Raw genomic sequence first — 19,534 nt, 5'->3', positions numbered from 1 at the left:
AATGTAGAGGGTATTAAGAGTATCAAAAACAATTAATCAAGAAAAGAACAAGAAGCAAATGTTAACAGGGAATTGGTGTTGGGGCAGTTTCTGTGACAATAGGATTTGCCACTGTGGGTGCATTTGGTAAATGATCACATGTGTGTAAAGAAATGTGTCCACGAGAGGCATCATTTTGGAACAACAGAATGAGGAGGGAGGACAAGGTGAAATGAATGATTTGCTTCACTTGGTGAATGTTGCTTATAAATGGGATAAGGGAAACACATCCTCTTAGATCCAATTTTTTTAAGTTTGTTGAGAAACAAAATAGTTGGATGCACACTATGTCAAACTGATCACAATTACGGAGATCATTATTTTCAAAAGAATTTGATCTTAGCCAAAAATAAGATGGTTATGTGTTTATAAAACACAAATAAAAATACTAAGTAGCCTTCTGAGCATGCAAAAATTCTAGACACGGAAATCTACTCATATTATTAGTATCTTTAAGTAACAACGAAATATCATGAAGCTTATAATTGTTTGTTAAAAAGCTTAACAGATCTAATGTCTGCATTATAACTTCAATCCCAAGAACTCATGTCAATAACTAGAAAATGTTAATCAACTAAGTCTGCTTACATCAAATTATAGACTTTAGTCGAAATCAAATTATTTATCTTTAGCTATGCATAAAGGAAATTCATAGGAATATAGTAAGCACCACCCGATTCCTTTTGCTCATATAATTACAGAATTCGATTTGTTGAACAAAACTGTGATATGTTGAGGTGTTTATTAGGCTGACTCCAAATCCTTTAACACCACCTCTGCTTCATATCCAAAATCACTTGCCTTTGCTGTAACCTTGATTTTAAACCTTGTCATATTTTTGGCCTTGCTATTTAAGTAATGAGAGCATTGTTGGTCATACATCACAAACACATGATCAGACACAGCGAAGAGAACCGTCTTTTTTCATGTACTTTGTCATGTTTCCCTTTTTACCTTCACCCTCAGCATCACTTATTGTAATGTTAAATTCCAATTTCGTACCAAGTTGAGTACATAACGAGAAATGAAGCAGAACCCAACTTACGTGAAAGTGACGCAGAAGAGAGATCCATAAATATAGAATTGTATGTTGTCTTATACTCCAACCTCTTTGGAACCCTGCTTCTGGGATACATGTACTTTGCCTGATAAGAATCATACTTGTCACTGTAATCATCATAGTCTTCAACATAATCATGTTCTTGTGCAGGGAAATGCTGACATCCATACTTGATTTGCACATTCAACCTAATAGCCCAGAGAGAATGTTCATCCAAGTACGAGAAGTTTCAAAACTTTCTCCTCTTTTCTTTCAATTGCTAAAATGCTGTTAAAGGGAACAATACAATCTTCAGATATAAACACATTTCAGCATGTAGAGTTTCAAAGGATGGAGGAAGCTACGGCAGAGTTTGAAGAAATAAACTTCCTTAGGTCTAGGTATCACAATCTAGTTACTTCAGTTCAATTTTTTATGAATGAAGTTAGGCTCCTAGTGGCACTAAAATTTATGACAAGGATTTCTAGCTTGCCTTGAAACGAAAGAGTAAAGACAAGCTCAAAAAATTGAAAAATCTAAAATCAAGATGGAAACAGCTGCTTAGAGTCACTCGCAGAAGTATTATGATCAGGTTATGTGTAGATGACAGATTTTTGTTGCTTAAGTATGTTATAGGTCCCTCATAAATGACAGATTTTTGTTTTTTATCCCTAATAAATAATTTGTTTGTTGAATTGGATCCTGATATATCAAAACTTTTGTTCTGAGTCTCTGCCGTGAGTTAAGTGATGACGTGACACCTTGTGAACAAATATTTCCAATACATATATTTTCAGCTTAATTAGTTATCAAGAGTTTGAATTCTGCATTGCATTAAATACTCTGAAGAAAGCTCTTACTCAGCTCTTGTAAAATTGTCTCCTCTATAAGATACTTATAATCTCTACCCAAAAAATATAATCCCAACAGGAAATATAAATGATCCAATTGGCATCGTTGAAAATTCAAAGGCAAAATTCCAACCTTCCTATTTAGTGGGATTGTCTGGGGTTCCCTAGTGAAATTCATCATTGAAAAATGTCTTTTCCCAAAGAAATTGTGAGCTTTTAGACACAATCTTCAGTTTTCTTACATTGACTGTAATAATTTATGAGGTTCTATTCACAATTATACAATTATATTTAAAACTTGTACCTGTGACAGTAGGATTCACTCAATAATTATCATCTACAATGACAATTATACTATTCTCAGCACTTGTGGTGATTCCATTCTATTGGTTGTGCCTCTGTAGTCACATCCATGTGGTTTCTGGCCTCAGTCTTGATGATCAGAGGTTTTTGCTGCTCCAACTCATGAACAACTTCACTTTTATCTCAGAAAATAGAACCAAGTCATGATTGTTGAGGGTGGATAGGGGTGTCTTGTGACAATGAGGGACATGTTAGTGGCCTTGACCTTGATGGAGAATCAATCTCCGGCAGATTTCTCCATTCTGAGTGTTCTTTTCAGTCTCCAACATCTCCAGAGACTGAATTTGGCTGATAAAAACTTCAGTTCTGTCATTCCATCTGGATTTAGCAAGTGAAACGAGTTAACTTCCCTGAATTTCTCACATGCCGGCTTTGCTGGTCAGGTTCCAACACCAGTCCTCTTTTTTTTCAACAGGGCTAATGCTGAAACTTGAGATCCCAAATCTACAAAAGCTTGCTCAAAATCACACCAATTTTAGGCAACTGTATCTGGATGGTGTAAGTGTAAGAGTTACAGGACATGAATGGTGCAGTGCATTGATCTCATTCCATGACCTGCAAGAACTTAGAATGTCACCTTGCAATATTATCTCAGGTCCCCTAGAAGCTTCCATTGCAAGACTTGAGAATCTATCTGTCATTGTTCTTGATTACAACATTTTATTGTCGCCAGTGCCAGAAACATTTGCCGTTTGGAAAATCTGACCATCCTAAGTCTTGTTAATTGCAGGTTGACCTGAACTTCTCCGCTGAAGATCTTCAACATTGGAATGTGGACAGTTATTGGCGTATCTTTGAACAATAATCTCCATGGTTTCTTTGCTGACTTTCCATTTGAGCAGATCTCTGCAAGTCTTTAGAGTAAGTGGCACAAACTTTGCTGGAGCATTTCCACACTCTATTGGTAACTTGAGCAACTTGTTTGGATCTTTCAAATTATGGATTTAACGGAAAAATTAACAAAACTCAATTTATTAATGCTAACAAATCAGAATCAAATTTCTTTCCTTAAACTGTACTATTTATATATCTATGCTAATTTAACTCTCTCTAACTAACTGCTAACTGTTTCTAAACCCTTTCCTTATGTCCAACAGTTATTCTGTTTATGAGAACTAAAATATATATAGTTATCATATTTGTTGCAAAAGTTAAGCCCAGGTTGATGATTGGTAGAATATTATATAGCATAACTGGAAATTAAAGTCTGTTTTCTCAACAACTGAGAATAACTACAAAATTTAAAGGAAAAGAAAAAACATAGATCTAGGAAAGGAGACTAGCCTGATTGCAAGTATTATGAAGGGAATATAAAATCTCTCTGGTTCTCTTTATCATTTAGATAATCATGTACCTCAGCAGTATATTCCTCACAAAGTTCACAGACATCTGATTTTCTGTTTAATTCTGCATATGGAAAATATGTCAACAACATGAATTATTACTAATGCTGCATTTGTATTTCCAAATTATAACTGTACTTTAACAGCATTATTTGCCCAATATGTTTAGTCAAGTCACACTTTTGCTTCATTAGAACTACGGCACATCTGTTGCATTTTAATTGGCACCTTTTGTACTAAAAGTTATCAAAAGTGTTTTGTGACACTCTCTACCCCATACATATATGTACTAATAAAAGGAAAAAAATCATAATTAATTTAAATTTTTTAATACACATTTTAAAAAAATTCTTTCAACAGGGTAAAAGACTCATATTTACTTTCTTTTACATCATATTTGTAACATCCCATTTTTCATAAATAAATTAAAAAGACTTTTTAGTAAAAAAATAATAATAAAGTTTTAGAAAATAATAAGGTTTTTATAATTAAATAAATAAAGAGAAATAGCTGTATTAAAATAATGGTTTGAAGAAAAAAATATATTTGATCTATTCATTTGATAGGAAATAAAATAGGATTTCTTTTTATAAAATAATGAAAATAAATAAATAGAGTAAATAATAAGTTGTAAATACCCTAACTATAAATAGAGACGTATTAGGTCAGTTTTCACACCCGACGATGCCTCCTCTTCTCAAAATTTTCTCTTTTCCCTGCAGACCACAAAACATGTCTCAGAAAAATGACAATTTGAGACTCATTCACCGTTAGATTGTCGGAAAATTTAAGCACCAGGTTTGCAACTCAATTTCGAGCCTTTTTACCATGGGGAATTACGATAATATGTCGGAGCTGAGAGAAATACCCTTCGCATTGTAACTTTTCCTTTCCCGCAGAAACACAGAGCTGTCTCGGTAAAACTATGATCCTGAAATCATTAACTGTTGGATTGTCTTGAAATATTGATATGGGGTTTGAGATTCAATTCCTCACACCTTCACCGTTGGGATTTGCAATGTAATGTGTGACACCCTCTACCCCTCACATATATAATAATAAGGAATAAAAAATTCAAATATTAATTAAAAGTATTTTTAAAATATTTTTTTTTAAACAAGTCTTTCAAAGGGGAAAAAGGCTCACATTCATTTTCTTCTACATCATATTCAAACTTGTCCAAATAAATAATAAAGTATCCTCGACTCAATAAGGTCGTCTAAGCTTCATACAATTAATATAGAACATATATCCTAATGTCACATCCTATCAGAGCGTTGTGTTCTCGTGTCCTCTAGCATGAGGTTCTTCATAGTCATCCACCTATTCATCTGCTCCCCCGAACACAAGTTCAAGATCATCACAGGATCCAAACACAACAACACACAGGGAGTGAGTTATCACATTCCTAGCTAATAGAGAAACAAGACAATTAAATATACATATTATATAAATGAGATACCACTTGCTTAAACATAGCTCACGTAACTTCACCACTTCGTCATTCAAAATTCACTTTTCAATTATCAATCACATTACACAAGAATCTCACACTTCGATCAAGATATAATAACACATCAATTAGTAAGCATATGCAATAATTATGCTAAGACTCAATCATATATGCAATGTGGTATCATGTCAGTGAAAAACCACCCTGGGGCGCTTAGGAGTACATAACAAGACACACCACACAATGGGTTTGTCAGGTCACTCTCACTAAGTAAGATCATAGGGAGACCAGTCAGGATCACGATGTTTTGCGAGAATGTTCCAACCTTATGGGATCAGCATAGGCTTAAAGGAGCACTAAAACCCGGTGACCCTCAAGGCCTACACTCCGAAGAGTCCGTCAGGGTCTCTCCCTCCTGATTCAGGTCCAACCCCTAAAATAATTTTTTTTACATGCAGACACTGCTCATGAATTATACAATACCCACGACTTTACACTCGTGTTTTAAACACGTTCAACACAATTGCGCTACGATTTAACACTGGTTCCTAAATAGGAAACCTACATTTTCTCTTTAACACTGCGCATCAACGCTTTTCTCAAGATAACGCTGGTCGGGTTATTGTACAATTCATAGCTTACAACACAAATAATTTCACATCAAGTGTTAACTACACACTTATCCACAACTAGAACTCATTCACAATTTCACATCTCATAGTATCACAATTCACCATCACATGTTTACACGTATCTCACAAATTAACACATGTTGAACTTTACACTTATACTCAATTTCAATAATAAAATTATAATCTCAAAGCAAAATGTTCTTCTACCATTCATCACATACTCACAATTTGAATCATCATTTCATATCCTCAATATAACAATTTATATAAAAGACTATCACAACATTAGGACTAAAACCCCTTAAATAATATTACACAATTATATCAAAATCATAGGTCGAAATATACAAATATCAAGAGCACAATTTATCAAGCAATTTTCATTAGGACATCAATATTTTATTTATAATCATAAAGGAAAAATTGTAATTTAATAAACATCTCAAAATAAAACCCCAATTTAATCCTCTAAGGATCCCTAGACATGTTCTCACTAATCCCCAACTGTGAATAACTCATCCCTTACCTCTGAGCGCTCACGTGTCTTCAGCCAGTAATAGCAACATCTCTAGCGGTTCCCTGAAATTCTTTCAATTATTCCTCCGACTGCTCCGATAGAATTCCCAAACGTCAGAGAGACGGAGAAGAGATTGAAACCTCCACTTATACTGTCTTCATGCGATTCCTTTTTCTCCCTCCAAGAATATTATCTCGCAAATCCCATCGGTGGAAGCGTGCGGCATTTAATTTCGAACAACATATTCAAATTTCATGAAAATCCAACGGCTAACGAAACTGGAATCGTAGTTTTACCGAGACAGTTTTGGGTTTCTGCGGGAAATTAAAATGCTACCATGCGAAGGGTTTTCCTCTAAGTTCAGATATGATTTTGAAATTTCCAACGGTGAGAATATTCGGAATTGGGTTGCGAACATGATGCTCAAATTGCACGACGAACCAACGGTGAACGGGTTCGAGATCGTCGTTTTTCTGAGACTGGTTTGGTGGGCTGCGGGAAAAAGAAGGGTTTTGAGAGAGGGGGAAAAACGAAAATGAGGCCAAAAGGAGGCAACTGACTTAACATAACTATTTATACCTAGGGTACTCAGCCTATTATTTGCTCTATATTTATTTATTTATTTATTTTTACTAAAAAGCTTTTTAAATTTATTTACGAAAAATTGGGATGTTGCATAATGTCTGTGGAGGAATAAATATGCATCTCACATAGGACCATGAAATGGAGGCTTCAATACATTCTCCTTCTCTCTAACGTTTGGAAACCCTAATAAAGCAACCGGAGGATGAGCTCTAAAGAGTACCAGAAATGCCACGATTGATAATGGAGAACGCTTGAGCGACTACATCGATGTAAGGGATGAGTTATTCACAATTGAGGATTAGTGGGAACATGTAAAGGGATCCTTATATTATCAATTGGAATGAGTTTTTGGATGTTTTCGCAATTTTTTATTCTATCCTTATAATTATAAGTGTGAATTATATACGTTTTAGTTGATGTCCCAATGAGAAATTGTTATAAAATTTATGTGTTCTTCTGTTGAGTATGAATCCTATAAATTGAACATTTGTCTAATTAGCATGAATTGATGAAATTAAGTAAGTAGAGATTTAGCATAAGAGGGAGTGAGATATTGATTTTGTATTTTCTCCTTTTCATGTTTTTTAGTTTTTTTTATAGTTTAAAATTAATATCATATTTGAAATTGACCAAAGCTTTCTAGTAGATTGTGTGTTGTATTCTTAGATAATATATATGAATTCATGTATACTTATATATACGGGAAAGTGTTCATATAATTATTTAGAATTGGTGCATTGAAAGCTTACTTTGAACTTCATGATCCAATATGATGTATGTTGCTGGTTTTATATATATAAATTTAGTTGTATATTTATTTATATTAATATTTTATGTAAATAATTTGTAGTGTTGTTATAGTGTGATTCCAAAAATTATCCAAGTGTTGGAGTTTGAGAATATTATGGTTAGATTTGAGGTACATGTGTATTGAGTTATGAGCTGGAAATTATACAATAACCCGACCAGTGTTGATATTGAGAATAGTGTTGATGCGCAGTGTTGAAGAGAAAATGTATGTTTCCTATTTAGGAATCAGTGTTAAATTGTAGTGCAATATATTAAACGTGTTTGAAACTCGAGTGTGAGGTCGTGTGTATTGTATAATTCATAAGCAATGTTTATAATGGAATATGTGATGAATTGTGGAATAACATGTTGCTTTTGGATTATAGTATTGTTATTAAGATTAAGTATAAGTGCAAAGTTGAACATGTGTTAATTTGTGAGATACGTGTAAGCATGTGATGGTGAATTGTGATACTATAAGATCTGAAATTGTGAATGAGTTTTGGCTCTGAATAAGTGTGTTGTTAACACTTGATATAACATTACTTGTGTTGTAAGCTGTGAATTTTACAACACAAGTAATGTCACATCAAGTGTTAACCACACACTTATTCATAGCCAAAACTCATTCACAATTTCACATCTCATAGTGTCACAATCCACCATCACATGTTTACACGTATCTCACAAATTAACACATGTTCAACTTTGCACTTATACTCAATCTCAATAACAATACTATAATTTCAAAGCAACATGTTATTATTCCACAATTCATCACATATTCCATTTATAAACATTGCTCATGAATTATACAATCTCACACTCGTATCTCAAACACGTTTAACACATTGCTCTACAATTTAACACTGGTTCCTAAATAAGAAACTTACACTTTTTCTTTAATATTGTGCATCAACACTTTTCTCAATATCAACATAATGTGACTTAAACAGATAATATTAATATACTTCTGAGAATTAAAATGACAATAATTAGTTAAATTTAGAGAATAAAGTGATAGTATAGAAATTTTCAGTCATCTTTTTATTCTTTTATTACTTTCAAAAACTAAAAGTGCTCACACTTTCAAAGATAATTTTGATCATCTACTCAATAAAAAACACGTATATCATTGGTCAACATGGTTTAGAAACAGAAAAAGAAACTTGTCTAAAGTGAGGTGACGTTTAGAGTTGGAAAGCAAGCCATCATTAACTTTAACTAAAGCATGTTATAAATATAATCCTTTTTAAATTAACGGTAGATAAATTATCACTTTATAAATCTCTTGAATTACACCACAAAAAATAATATATATGTCAATGTATATAAAAGCATCATCCTGTGGGCAGCAAAAGGAAAGTCCTTTAAAAGAGCAACCACTCCAACGGGATAGAGTTTGAATCCGCTACATCCAGCCTCTACAAATTCAACGGGACAAGATACCTACCACCACTACACTTTTGTCATGCACAGAAAAACTAGTGAAAGTGAAGAGAGTTGACCTAAGCCAAATCTCATCGAATAATTTCACCTTACCAAGAACCAACCCAGTTTATTGTAACCATACCTTACCTTGGTGTTTCTAGTCTTGTCATCAATTGTTCTTGAGATCATGGCAGCAGCAGTGGTAGGTGGTGCGTTCCTCTCTGCTTTCCTTGATGTTGTTTTTGACAGGCTGGCTTCACCTGAATTTGTCAACTTGATCCATGGAAAGAAGCTTAGCAAGAAGTTGCTTCAAAAGTTGGAGAGCATTCTAAGAGTGGTTAGAGCTGTGCTTGATGATGCTGAGAAGAAACAGATCAAAGACTCTAATGTCAAACACTGGCTCAATGATCTCAAAGATGCTGTTTATCAGGCAGATGACTTACTCGATGAAGTTTCCACCAAAGCTGCTACTCAAAAGCATGTAAGCAACTTGTTCTTTCGCTTTTCCAATAGGAAGCTCGTTAGTAAGTTGGAAGACATAGTTGAAAGACTAGAGTCTGTTTTAAGATTCAAGGAGAGTCTTGATTTGAAAGACATTGCAGTGGAGAACGTGTCATGGAAAGCTCCATCGACATCTCTGGAAGATGGATCTTATATATATGGCAGGGATAAAGATAAGGAGGCCATAATCAAGTTGTTGTTGGAGGATAACAGTCATGGTAAAGAAGTATCTGTGATCCCTATTGTGGGCATGGGCGGGATTGGAAAAACTACTTTGGCACAGTTGGTGTATAATGACGAGAACTTGAATCAGATATTTGATTTTAAAGCATGGGTATGTGTTTCTGAAGAATTTAATATTCTGAAGGTCACAAAAGCTATAACAGAGGCGGTTACTCGAGAGCCTTGTAAATTGAATGATATGAATTTACTTCATCTTGATCTGATGGACAAACTGAAAGATAAAAAATTCTTAATTGTTTTGGATGATGTTTGGACTGAAGATTATGTTAACTGGGGTCTTCTTAAAAAACCGTTTCAATGTGGGATCAGAGGAAGTAAAATTCTTCTAACAACCCGCAACGAAAATACAGCATTTGTAGTCCAAACTGTTCAACCTTATCATCTAAAGCAATTGTCAAATGAAGATTGTTGGTTAGTGTTTGCAAACCATGCATGTCTTTCCTCAGAATTTAACAAGAACACATCAGCACTAGAAAAAATTGGAAGGGAGATTGCTAAAAAGTGTAATGGATTGCCTTTAGCAGCACAGTCCCTAGGAGGTATGTTGAGAAAAAGACACGATATTGGGTATTGGGATAATATATTGAATAGTGAGATTTGGGAACTATCTGAAAGTGAGTGTAAAATTATCCCGGCACTGAGAATTAGTTATCATTATCTCCCTCCACATTTAAAACGGTGTTTTGTTTATTGTTCATTGTATCCCCAAGACTACGAATTTAACAAAGATGAACTAATCTTGTTGTGGATGGCAGAAGATCTTTTAGGGACACCAAGAAAAGGAAAGACTTTAGAAGAGGTTGGTCTTGAGTATTTTGATTATTTGGTCTCGAGATCATTTTTCCAATGCTCAGGTAGTTGGCCTCAGCACAAATGCTTTGTTATGCATGACCTCATACATGATCTAGCAACATCCCTTGGTGGAGAATTCTATTTTAGATCAGAAGAACTTGGGAAAGAAACTAAGATTGATATCAAGACTCGTCATTTGTCGTTTACCAAATTTAGTGGTTCAGTCTTGGACAACTTTGAAGCTTTAGGGAGAGTAAAATTTCTGAGAACTTTCTTGTCCATTATCAATTTTAGAGCTTCTCCATTCCATAACGAGGAGGCACCATGTATCATAATGTCAAAGCTTATGTACTTGAGAGTTTTATCATTTCATGACTTCCAAAGTCTGGATGCTTTGCCGGATGCAATAGGTGAATTAATCCATTTGCGTTATTTAGATCTCTCTTGTTCAAGTATAGAATCACTGCCAGAGTCGTTATGTAATTTGTACCATCTGCAAACTTTGAAGTTGTCTGAGTGCAAAAAGCTGACTAAGTTGCCTGGTGGCACACAAAATCTTGTTAACCTGCGCCATCTTGATATTTATGATACTCCCATAAAAGAGATGCCCAGAGGAATGAGTAAATTAAATCATTTACAGCATTTGGGTTTCTTTATTGTCGGTAAGCATAAAGAGAATGGAATCAAAGAACTAGGAGCACTTTCAAATCTTCATGGTCAGCTTCGTATAAGCAATTTGGAGAACATTTCCCAAAGCGATGAAGCATTGGAGGCAAGGATAATGGATAAAAAGCACATTAACAGTCTATGGTTGGAATGGTCTAGATGTAACAACGAAAGCACCAACTTCCAAATTGAAATAGATATACTTTGCAGGTTACAACCTCACTATAATCTGGAATTGTTGTCAATTCGTGGTTATAAAGGAACCAAATTTCCAAATTGGATGGGAGATTTTTCCTACTGCAAAATGACACATCTAACATTGCGCGATTGTCACAACTGTTGTATGCTTCCTTCACTTGGGCAACTACCTTCTCTCAAGGTCCTTGAAATTTCAAGATTGAATAGGCTGAAGACTATTGATGCAGGTTTCTACAAGAACAAAGATTATCCTTCTGTGACACCCTTTTCCTCCCTTGAATCTCTAGCCATTTATTACATGACTTGTTGGGAGGTGTGGAGTTCCTTCGATTCAGAAGCTTTTCCTGTCCTTCATAATCTTATTATACATAACTGCCCCAAACTTAAGGGAGATTTGCCAAATCACCTTCCTGCTCTGGAAACACTTCAGATTATAAATTGTGAACTGCTTGTCTCTTCTCTCCCAATGGCTCCCGCCATTCGAACATTGGAGATACGTAAAAGCAATAAAGTAGCACTGCATGTGTTCCCTCTCTTGGTGGAAAATATAGTAGTGGAAGGAAGCTCAATGGTGGAGTCCATGATCGAGGCCATCACTAACATCCAACCAACTTGTCTCCGGTCTTTGGCATTAAACGATTGTTCATCAGCCATATCATTTCCGGGTGGTCGTTTACCTGAATCACTGAAGACTTTGTTTATCAGGAATCTTAAAAAATTGGAATTCCCGACACAACACAAACATGAGTTGCTAGAAGTACTGTCAATACTTTGGAGTTGTGATTCGCTCACATCTCTTCCATCGGTTACCTTTCCAAATCTCAAAAATCTAGAACTCGAAAACTGCAAAAATATAGAATCTCTTTTGGTTTCAAGGTCAGAGTCATTTAAGAGTTTGAGTGCTTTTGGTATTCGCAAATGTCCCAACTTTGTATCTTTCCCGAGAGAAGGATTGCATGCGCCAAACTTGAGTTCTTTCATAGTTTTGGGCTGTGACAAGTTGAAGTCGTTGCCTGACAAAATGAGTACTCTTCTCCCAAAGTTAGAACATCTTCACATAGAGAACTGCCCAGGAATTCAGTCGTTTCCTGAAGGGGGTATGCCACCTAACCTGAGAACAGTTTGGATTGTCAATTGTGAGAAACTACTATGCGGCCTAGCATGGCCGTCCATGGACATGCTTACCCATCTCATCCTCGCGGGTCCATGTGATAGCATCAAGTCCTTCCCAAAGGAGGGTTTGCTGCCTCCATCTCTTACATTTCTGAATCTATGTAACTTTTCAAGTATGGAGACATTGGACAGCAAGGGGCTTCTCAATCTTACATCCCTGCAAGAATTAAGAATTGTTACATGTCCAAAGTTGGAGAATATAGCTGGAGAAAAGCTGCCTGTCTCTCTAATAAAATTAGTCATAGAGGAATGTCCTTTTCTGCAAAAACAATGTTGCACAAAGCACCATCAAATTTGGCCTAAAATTTCTCACATTTGTGGCATTAAGGTTGATGATAGATGGATTTAGCGACCAAGTATGATCACCAGGTAATTCTACTGCTTTGACCTACTTCATCATCCTTTAAGACTAACCAAGTAAAAAACTATTTCAGTCAAAGATACGTTTCATTTCATGTCTTTCTCCTCTTATGTTTTACTTAGTTATTGCATTGCAACAAGTCTTAGATTAGTTGCTCAGCATGATACTTGGTGAGATTTTATTCTTTTTGTTTTGGACTCCCACAGATATTCTCCTTCGGGTACAGTATTGTTCGAGGTACAAGAAGGCACTAGGTGTGAACATCTCTCCTGTCAAGGAGTCAGACCTTGTTTTGCCACGTTGTGAGTGACTAATCCCTTCCGATGGACCCAAACACAGTTGGTTACTTGATGGGAATTTCAAGTGTAAACCAAAGCAAATTCTTTTGTATATACACTTTCTTTGCAGTGAACATTCGTATATTTTAATCAAATCTATGTTATATACTTTCTTGTATGCAGTTGTAAACTGTGAAGAAATAATAAACATGTCATTGACATGTGTAATAATAGTATAATATAGCACGTGAAGTTCCCTTTCATTTTCTTATCTGTGAAAGATCTAAAATTGAAAATAAATATGAAATTAATGCCTGATTATGTAACTATTTGAGATGCTGAAACTTCAGGCTCACATTTTGCTGATGTCTCTAGTGTATGATTTACTTAATCCAAATTATTCTGAAATGGAAATTGATGCAGTATGTTACTGAATCTACAGAGAGTCAGCAAATTAAATTATCAAAGGCAACATATGCAATCATTTAAATCAAATTGACTGAAGAATCTTGCTTATGGTCCCCTAGCTTCAAAGAAGTAACAATACAGGTATTCAGTATGCAATATCGATAAATACTTCAATACAGCGATTCCCTGGAAAAACGCTACTCATCAATGTCATTGTATTTTAACTTTCTCGATAAGTTGATTGAATAGTGAAATTCATGACCCTAGGAAACTTATTTTTGTTTTTCAGATATGGTAGATTGGTCTGGAGAAACTGTACCTATACATGGATCTGAGTTTAAATTTGAACAAGAGCTAAATGTAACTCTGGATTTAATTGACGTGACATTGACACTTTCTCATTAGCTGAATTTTTAATTGGAAAGTTTTTCATTGTGATCTTTTGCTACTCTTTGGACTCCAGGTTTCATGTATAATAGTCCTTATAAGTTTGTACAACATAGGGGAAGGGAAAGGGATTCCTACACCAGATGCCAAGTATTCTTGCAACAATATTTGGAGGAGCTGCAGGAGCCGTGGCATTGGTAGGATTGCTGTAATACTTGTAATGTTTTGTTTGTCTCATCAAAGGAGTATTTCTAGGACTTCAGAGACAGGGTCCAATGATCCTTCCCAAGGTAACATCTCACATGCATGTATATTCTGTGATCAATAATTTTCCTAAAGTGATGCAGATAAATTCCATTGCATGCAGTGGGAAGGCATGGTGCAATCGAGTTCCCTATTATGAGATACTAGGAGATTTGAGATGGAAGAACTATCTTTGGCCACAAGAAAATTTCAGTGACAAGAATTTGATTGGAGAATGGGAAATTTGGGGAGGTATACTAGGGTTTACTTCAAGATGGAATGCTAGTAGCTATCAAAAAACACCGAGGACTTGCTATCAGGAATTTGTTGATGAGGTAATACTCAATTTCATGTTCTAAAATGTGATTGTATGAAATACTATGAGTATAGATTATGAAATGTATCATTGATGTGAAGAGACTTCCCTTGCCCAATTCTGTGAAATTGTGACAGATGCAGGATACTTCTCATAAGTCTTTGATGAATTACTTTAGAGATGATTGCTGAATAGTCACTAAAATTGTTTTTCTTGACCTGTTTCTTATAATTTTAAAAGGATTCCCTCTTTCTCTACAAAAACTTACTTCTCAAGTCCTTCTTCTAACCCTTGCTTGTTTCTGTTTCAGAATTTAGAGCAGAGTTTTCTATAGTAAATATCATTTAGCTTCATATATCATTTGATTCAGAAAGATGAATCTTTCTTTGCCGATTCGTTCACTCTACTGTGTCCAGTCATGTCTGAATAGGATCTTCATAAATTATGTGTGAGCATAGTCATTATTTTTATCTCACTTGTTGTGTGACAGACTTTGTTATGTTGAAAGTTTTAAACTAGTCAGACTTTGTGAGCATAAACTGTATCACAGTTTTTTACATTTTCACTTCATAATTCTGATGGATTGGCAATTGTATCACAGTATTTCTATCTCTTGCTTTGATCAAATATGACTTTGTTTTACTTTAGGTGCACTATCTATCATCTATTCGCCGTCGAAATCTCGTCAGTCTTTTAGGCTACTGCCAGGAGAACAATCTTCAGTTTCTTATATATGAATATCCGATGAATTGAAGCGTCTTCTGTCACTTGTATGGTAAATTACAGTATATCTGCATTCTGCAAAGCTTAATTATGAATTTTATCTCGATTCAGATGATTCTTAGTTATACTAATAGTTCTGTTATCCTCTGCTCCTTGCTTCGCTGCATGCATGCTAAACTGAATTGCATTATTCTACATTTCATAGAATTTCTCACATCTTGTTTTAGCTAAATGAATGTTTTTTTAAAGCTCATGGTTGTGACTTTAACTTTCCTTTGCAGGTGCTGGTTAACAACCGCGAGAGAAGCTAGAATTCAAGCATAGACTTTCAATAGCTGAAGGTGCACCTAAAGGTGATCCTTTGCAAAATTAATGAAGGATAAACTTGGTACATGTACGGATGGATGCTGAACAATGGGAAATGTTGTGCAATTTCAAATACTGATCTTATGACAACATTTTCTGCATTTTGTATAGTATCAGCTTAAGTAAGATATTTCTTATGTTATCAAAATAGTTTAATATCTATAACTCTATTGAAAATCCCAATTTCTCCCCCGGCCCATAAAATTAAAAAAAAAAAAAAAAAAAAAGATGTGAATGAATTTTCTGGTGGTTATCAACTGCCAGTAAATGCTATATTTAAAGATTGATTCAGAATGTATTTTGTGGAGATTTTTAGTCGCCACTAATATTTTCTGGCGGAAACACCAACGTTTACAAAATAAAAATGCCACAAACTGTTACTGACTCATGTGGTCCTGGAAGCTACTTGTAACCATCAAAATTCCCTTTAGTGATGGTTTTTTGCTGCCACAAACTTAAATTTTGACCTCGACATCTATTTCTTCTGATTCATAAATCCTTCATATTTTTCAGGTTTTTAAGATATAATTTTTTTTATCGACAAATGTTAATTGTTAGTTTGTTAGTTTTTATTAGCAGTGGGAATCGAACCTGCGACATTTTCCCTCTTTTCTTCTTTCTTAACCACTCAACCAACCTTATATCTCCTTTTAAGATATAATCCTCAAGGAGTTATGTTCTTATTATTCTTTTCCCAGGTAATGAATACCACATTTGTTTCATCTGCATAATTTTAGGGTTGAAGTGGATTATGCAGTGTTTATGTGTTAGTTACTGCTGATAATGTTTTGTAGCAAAGTTGGAGTTGTGACAGGTGGGTATGCTTGGTGTTGAGAATCACGTGGATTAATTGGCTGAGATGGTCATAATTGTAATCTATGAAGCATCGACACCGACATGGACATCGGACACGACACGGACACGGACACGTGGACACCTATAATGTTTAAAATATAGAACATAGTACGGGTGTCGTGTCGGTGTCGAACACTGACACGGACACGTGTTGGACACCGAACACGGCAAGGGACTGGAGTGTCCGTGTTTCATAGATTGTAATATGTTGCTTCTATATTCTGGTAGTGCTTTCTATAGGTGCATCAAAATCTTGGCTTTGGAAGTCTATTTGTAATTACCTATTGGTTTAGTTCGGGCATTGTGCTTTGGACTGCACTTAAATATTATTAGTGTTTTCGCCTTTTAAAAAAGTCACACCCAAAGGCAGAGCATTTTCATATATGCGCTGCAATCTGTTATGCAGAAAAGTTTGATTCTTCGAAAATGTGTTTTTGCTAGACTTGCCAATCCTTTGATAACCATTTCTTTATTTCTCTAAAAATCACATCAACTTTAATACATTACGTTGTTAAAATTTCTGTATATGTTTTCCGAATTTGCTATCAGGTACAGACGTATAGCAAAGCTAAATATGAATCCTTATTTTAAAAATTCGATGATTGTGTTAAACAATCTACTACCCTTAAATATTAGAAGTACTTTTAAACGAATTTCGCTAAAAAAAAAAAAAAAAACTCTTTATCTAATTTTAGTACCAAAATGATCAACTCTGAATTTGAAGAAAAAATTATAAAGCATTTGTAGTAATCAACTTTATATTTGGGCCTACTTTATTATTTGTCGGAAAATAAAAAGAACTCCCTCTAATTGCCAAATTTAAATTTTGGAAATGGGTTTAACGATCCAATAAATCATGCCAATTTTTCATTTTTGTTTGTCTAAAATAAAATTTTGGTTCTCTTATTTTTTTTAATAATAATCTTTTGTCTCCCGATTTTAAAAAAATAATTGTGGTATTAACCTTAACATTATTTAATTGAGATATTTGATCTCATACATATCTATCAATTAAATATTTAAAAAGATAATTATCATGCGATCAATAAACAAACACATTTCAATGAAGGTTAATAAAGTACAAGAATCAATCATCATTTTAAAATTGATCACATAAATTAAAATTATAGACTTTTAGAAGTGAAATAAAATGTCTTAATTAGGTATTGGGAAATCGTAATCGTTTTTTAAAGTAAAAGATAAAGTGTTTCAATTAAAAAATATAAAAATTAAAATATGGATTTAATAAAATAAGGAAAAGAAAATATATTTTAACTTCTTTTTTTCAAGCTAGAAGTTTACTAAGACATTGAATTAAATAAGATATTACTAACCACGCCATCCAAATCTCAAATTGGATTTCATTTATCCCATTGTAAAGTTGTCCTCATTTACTTTTTTATATTTCTTTTCAATAAAAAAAAGTATTTACTCATAAATATTATTGTTTTCATATAGTAAAAATATATCTTATTTAGTCCTTGTTTTCATAATTTTAGAATTTATAATTATTATTTTGAATATATTTTAATAATTTTTTATTATATTTTATAAAATTATTGCAAAGTTATATTATATTTTGAAAAACAAATTAATTTCAGTAGATAAACTAATTAACCCGTGCATTACACTGGTAATCCAATTAGTTATTTGAAAAAGAAGAGTGGGGATGAGCTGGGTGTATTTTATTAACAAAGGAGTTAAATCATAAATGGTTTAATCCTCCCATTTCAATCCATTGTAACATCTTTACTGCTAATATTCTCAACAACAACAAAAAAAAAAAAATCTTTACTGCTAATATAATAATCTTAACTGAAAAAGTTGAATATTTAAAAATTAATAATCTCCACAAGGAAAAGATAGGAGCAAGAAATTGCAACCTCTTGTTTTGAAAGAATAATTAGAAGTTTTATTTTGGAAGTAAGCTTTTGAATTTAGCCAAGTCACGTTGCGTATAATGTTGACCCTTTTAAAAATCAAACTTGTTGGGTGCAGTAGTCAGCCTGAGACTTGTACTATTTTTTAAATTTCCTGTTGGTGGTAGAATTTTCTTATTCTACAAATCAAACAGAGAGACAAAGGGAAAGTTGAAAAAATACTAGTTTTTTTTTGTAGTTTTAAGACATAAATAAGATTTTTTTAAAATATTAAGAAACATTAGAAGATTAAAATAGCTGTTTACTTGAAGAATAAAATAGATCAAAACTCATAATTTCGTAAATTATAGGAATCGAATAGAGATTAGAATATCCCCTTTATTTTATATTCATGCATATTGATATTTGAAAATAAATCACGCACTTGAATATATATATATATATTATAACTAATATTTTGTAATGTTTGTTTTCCTACGGCTATCCTTTTAAGAGAGAATTTTATTCTGGATGCTAACCAAAAATAGATAGCTCAGCTCTCCCAATTTAAACTCTGATTAATTCACCACTGGTTATATACTTTTAATTAAATTAATTATGTACAATTTATTTTAATAATAAAATTAATAAAATATTATAAAACAAATCATTAATCAACAGTACTAGCTAATAGATTAGGTAGATTGTTTAAAAAACAATTATATATCCATTCTCAAACTCAACCTTACTTAGAAGACAAAACTAGAACAAAAATAGTAAGTAAAATTAACTTAATTCAAATTAATAATCTCGTCCTTTGACCAGCTGATAAAATTAACTTAATCGTAACAAAAGAATTACTCAAGAAGAATAGTTTGAATGCACTAGTAATGTAAGTTTTTGAGCAAATTAACACTAGATATCTTTCTCCCTAATCTTCATCCTTGAATCGCAAAACCAAACGAAACCCGTGCCCTTCAAACAAAGACTAAAATTAAAAGGATATTTAAACACTAAAATAAGAGTGTTTTTTTTTTTTTTTGCGAAAAGCAAATATTATAACAAAAGGTAACCGGTTATGATATAGTTATATCAGTGAAGGATATAAATACTAGATAACCTG

At 33.6% G+C, this 19,534-nt stretch overlaps 1 protein-coding gene and 1 pseudogene across 2 annotated transcripts; one reads left to right on the top strand and one right to left on the bottom strand.

Annotated features, from left to right (window-relative positions):
- Positions 1-678: 678 nt before the first annotated feature.
- LOC114404865 lies at positions 679-2,933 on the bottom strand (annotated as a pseudogene).
- Positions 2,934-8,975: 6,042 nt separating this feature from the next.
- On the top strand, positions 8,976-16,973 carry LOC114406040 (putative disease resistance RPP13-like protein 1). Of its 2 annotated transcripts, none has more exons than XM_028368584.1 (8): positions 8,976-12,984; positions 13,183-13,278; positions 13,697-13,803; positions 13,952-14,022; positions 14,126-14,339; positions 14,417-14,627; positions 15,257-15,378; positions 15,613-16,973. In XM_028368584.1, exon 1 carries the CDS (start codon positions 9,230-9,232, stop codon positions 12,962-12,964), a length of 3,735 nt encoding a protein of 1,244 aa, XP_028224385.1. In that variant the 5' UTR covers positions 8,976-9,229; the 3' UTR covers positions 12,965-12,984; positions 13,183-13,278; positions 13,697-13,803; positions 13,952-14,022; positions 14,126-14,339; positions 14,417-14,627; positions 15,257-15,378; positions 15,613-16,973. The 2 variants fall into 2 exon arrangements, with proteins under 2 accessions (XP_028224385.1, XP_028224384.1); XM_028368583.1 differs by having other exon boundaries at positions 15,257-15,383.
- The last annotated feature ends 2,561 nt before the right edge of the window (positions 16,974-19,534 follow it).

The sequence above is a fragment of the Glycine soja genome, chromosome 3 (genome assembly GCF_004193775.1).
Source record: "Glycine soja cultivar W05 chromosome 3, ASM419377v2, whole genome shotgun sequence".
In the NCBI taxonomy this organism is placed as follows: domain Eukaryota; kingdom Viridiplantae; phylum Streptophyta; class Magnoliopsida; order Fabales; family Fabaceae; genus Glycine; species Glycine soja.
This window is presented reverse-complemented; position numbering and strand designations above follow the sequence as displayed.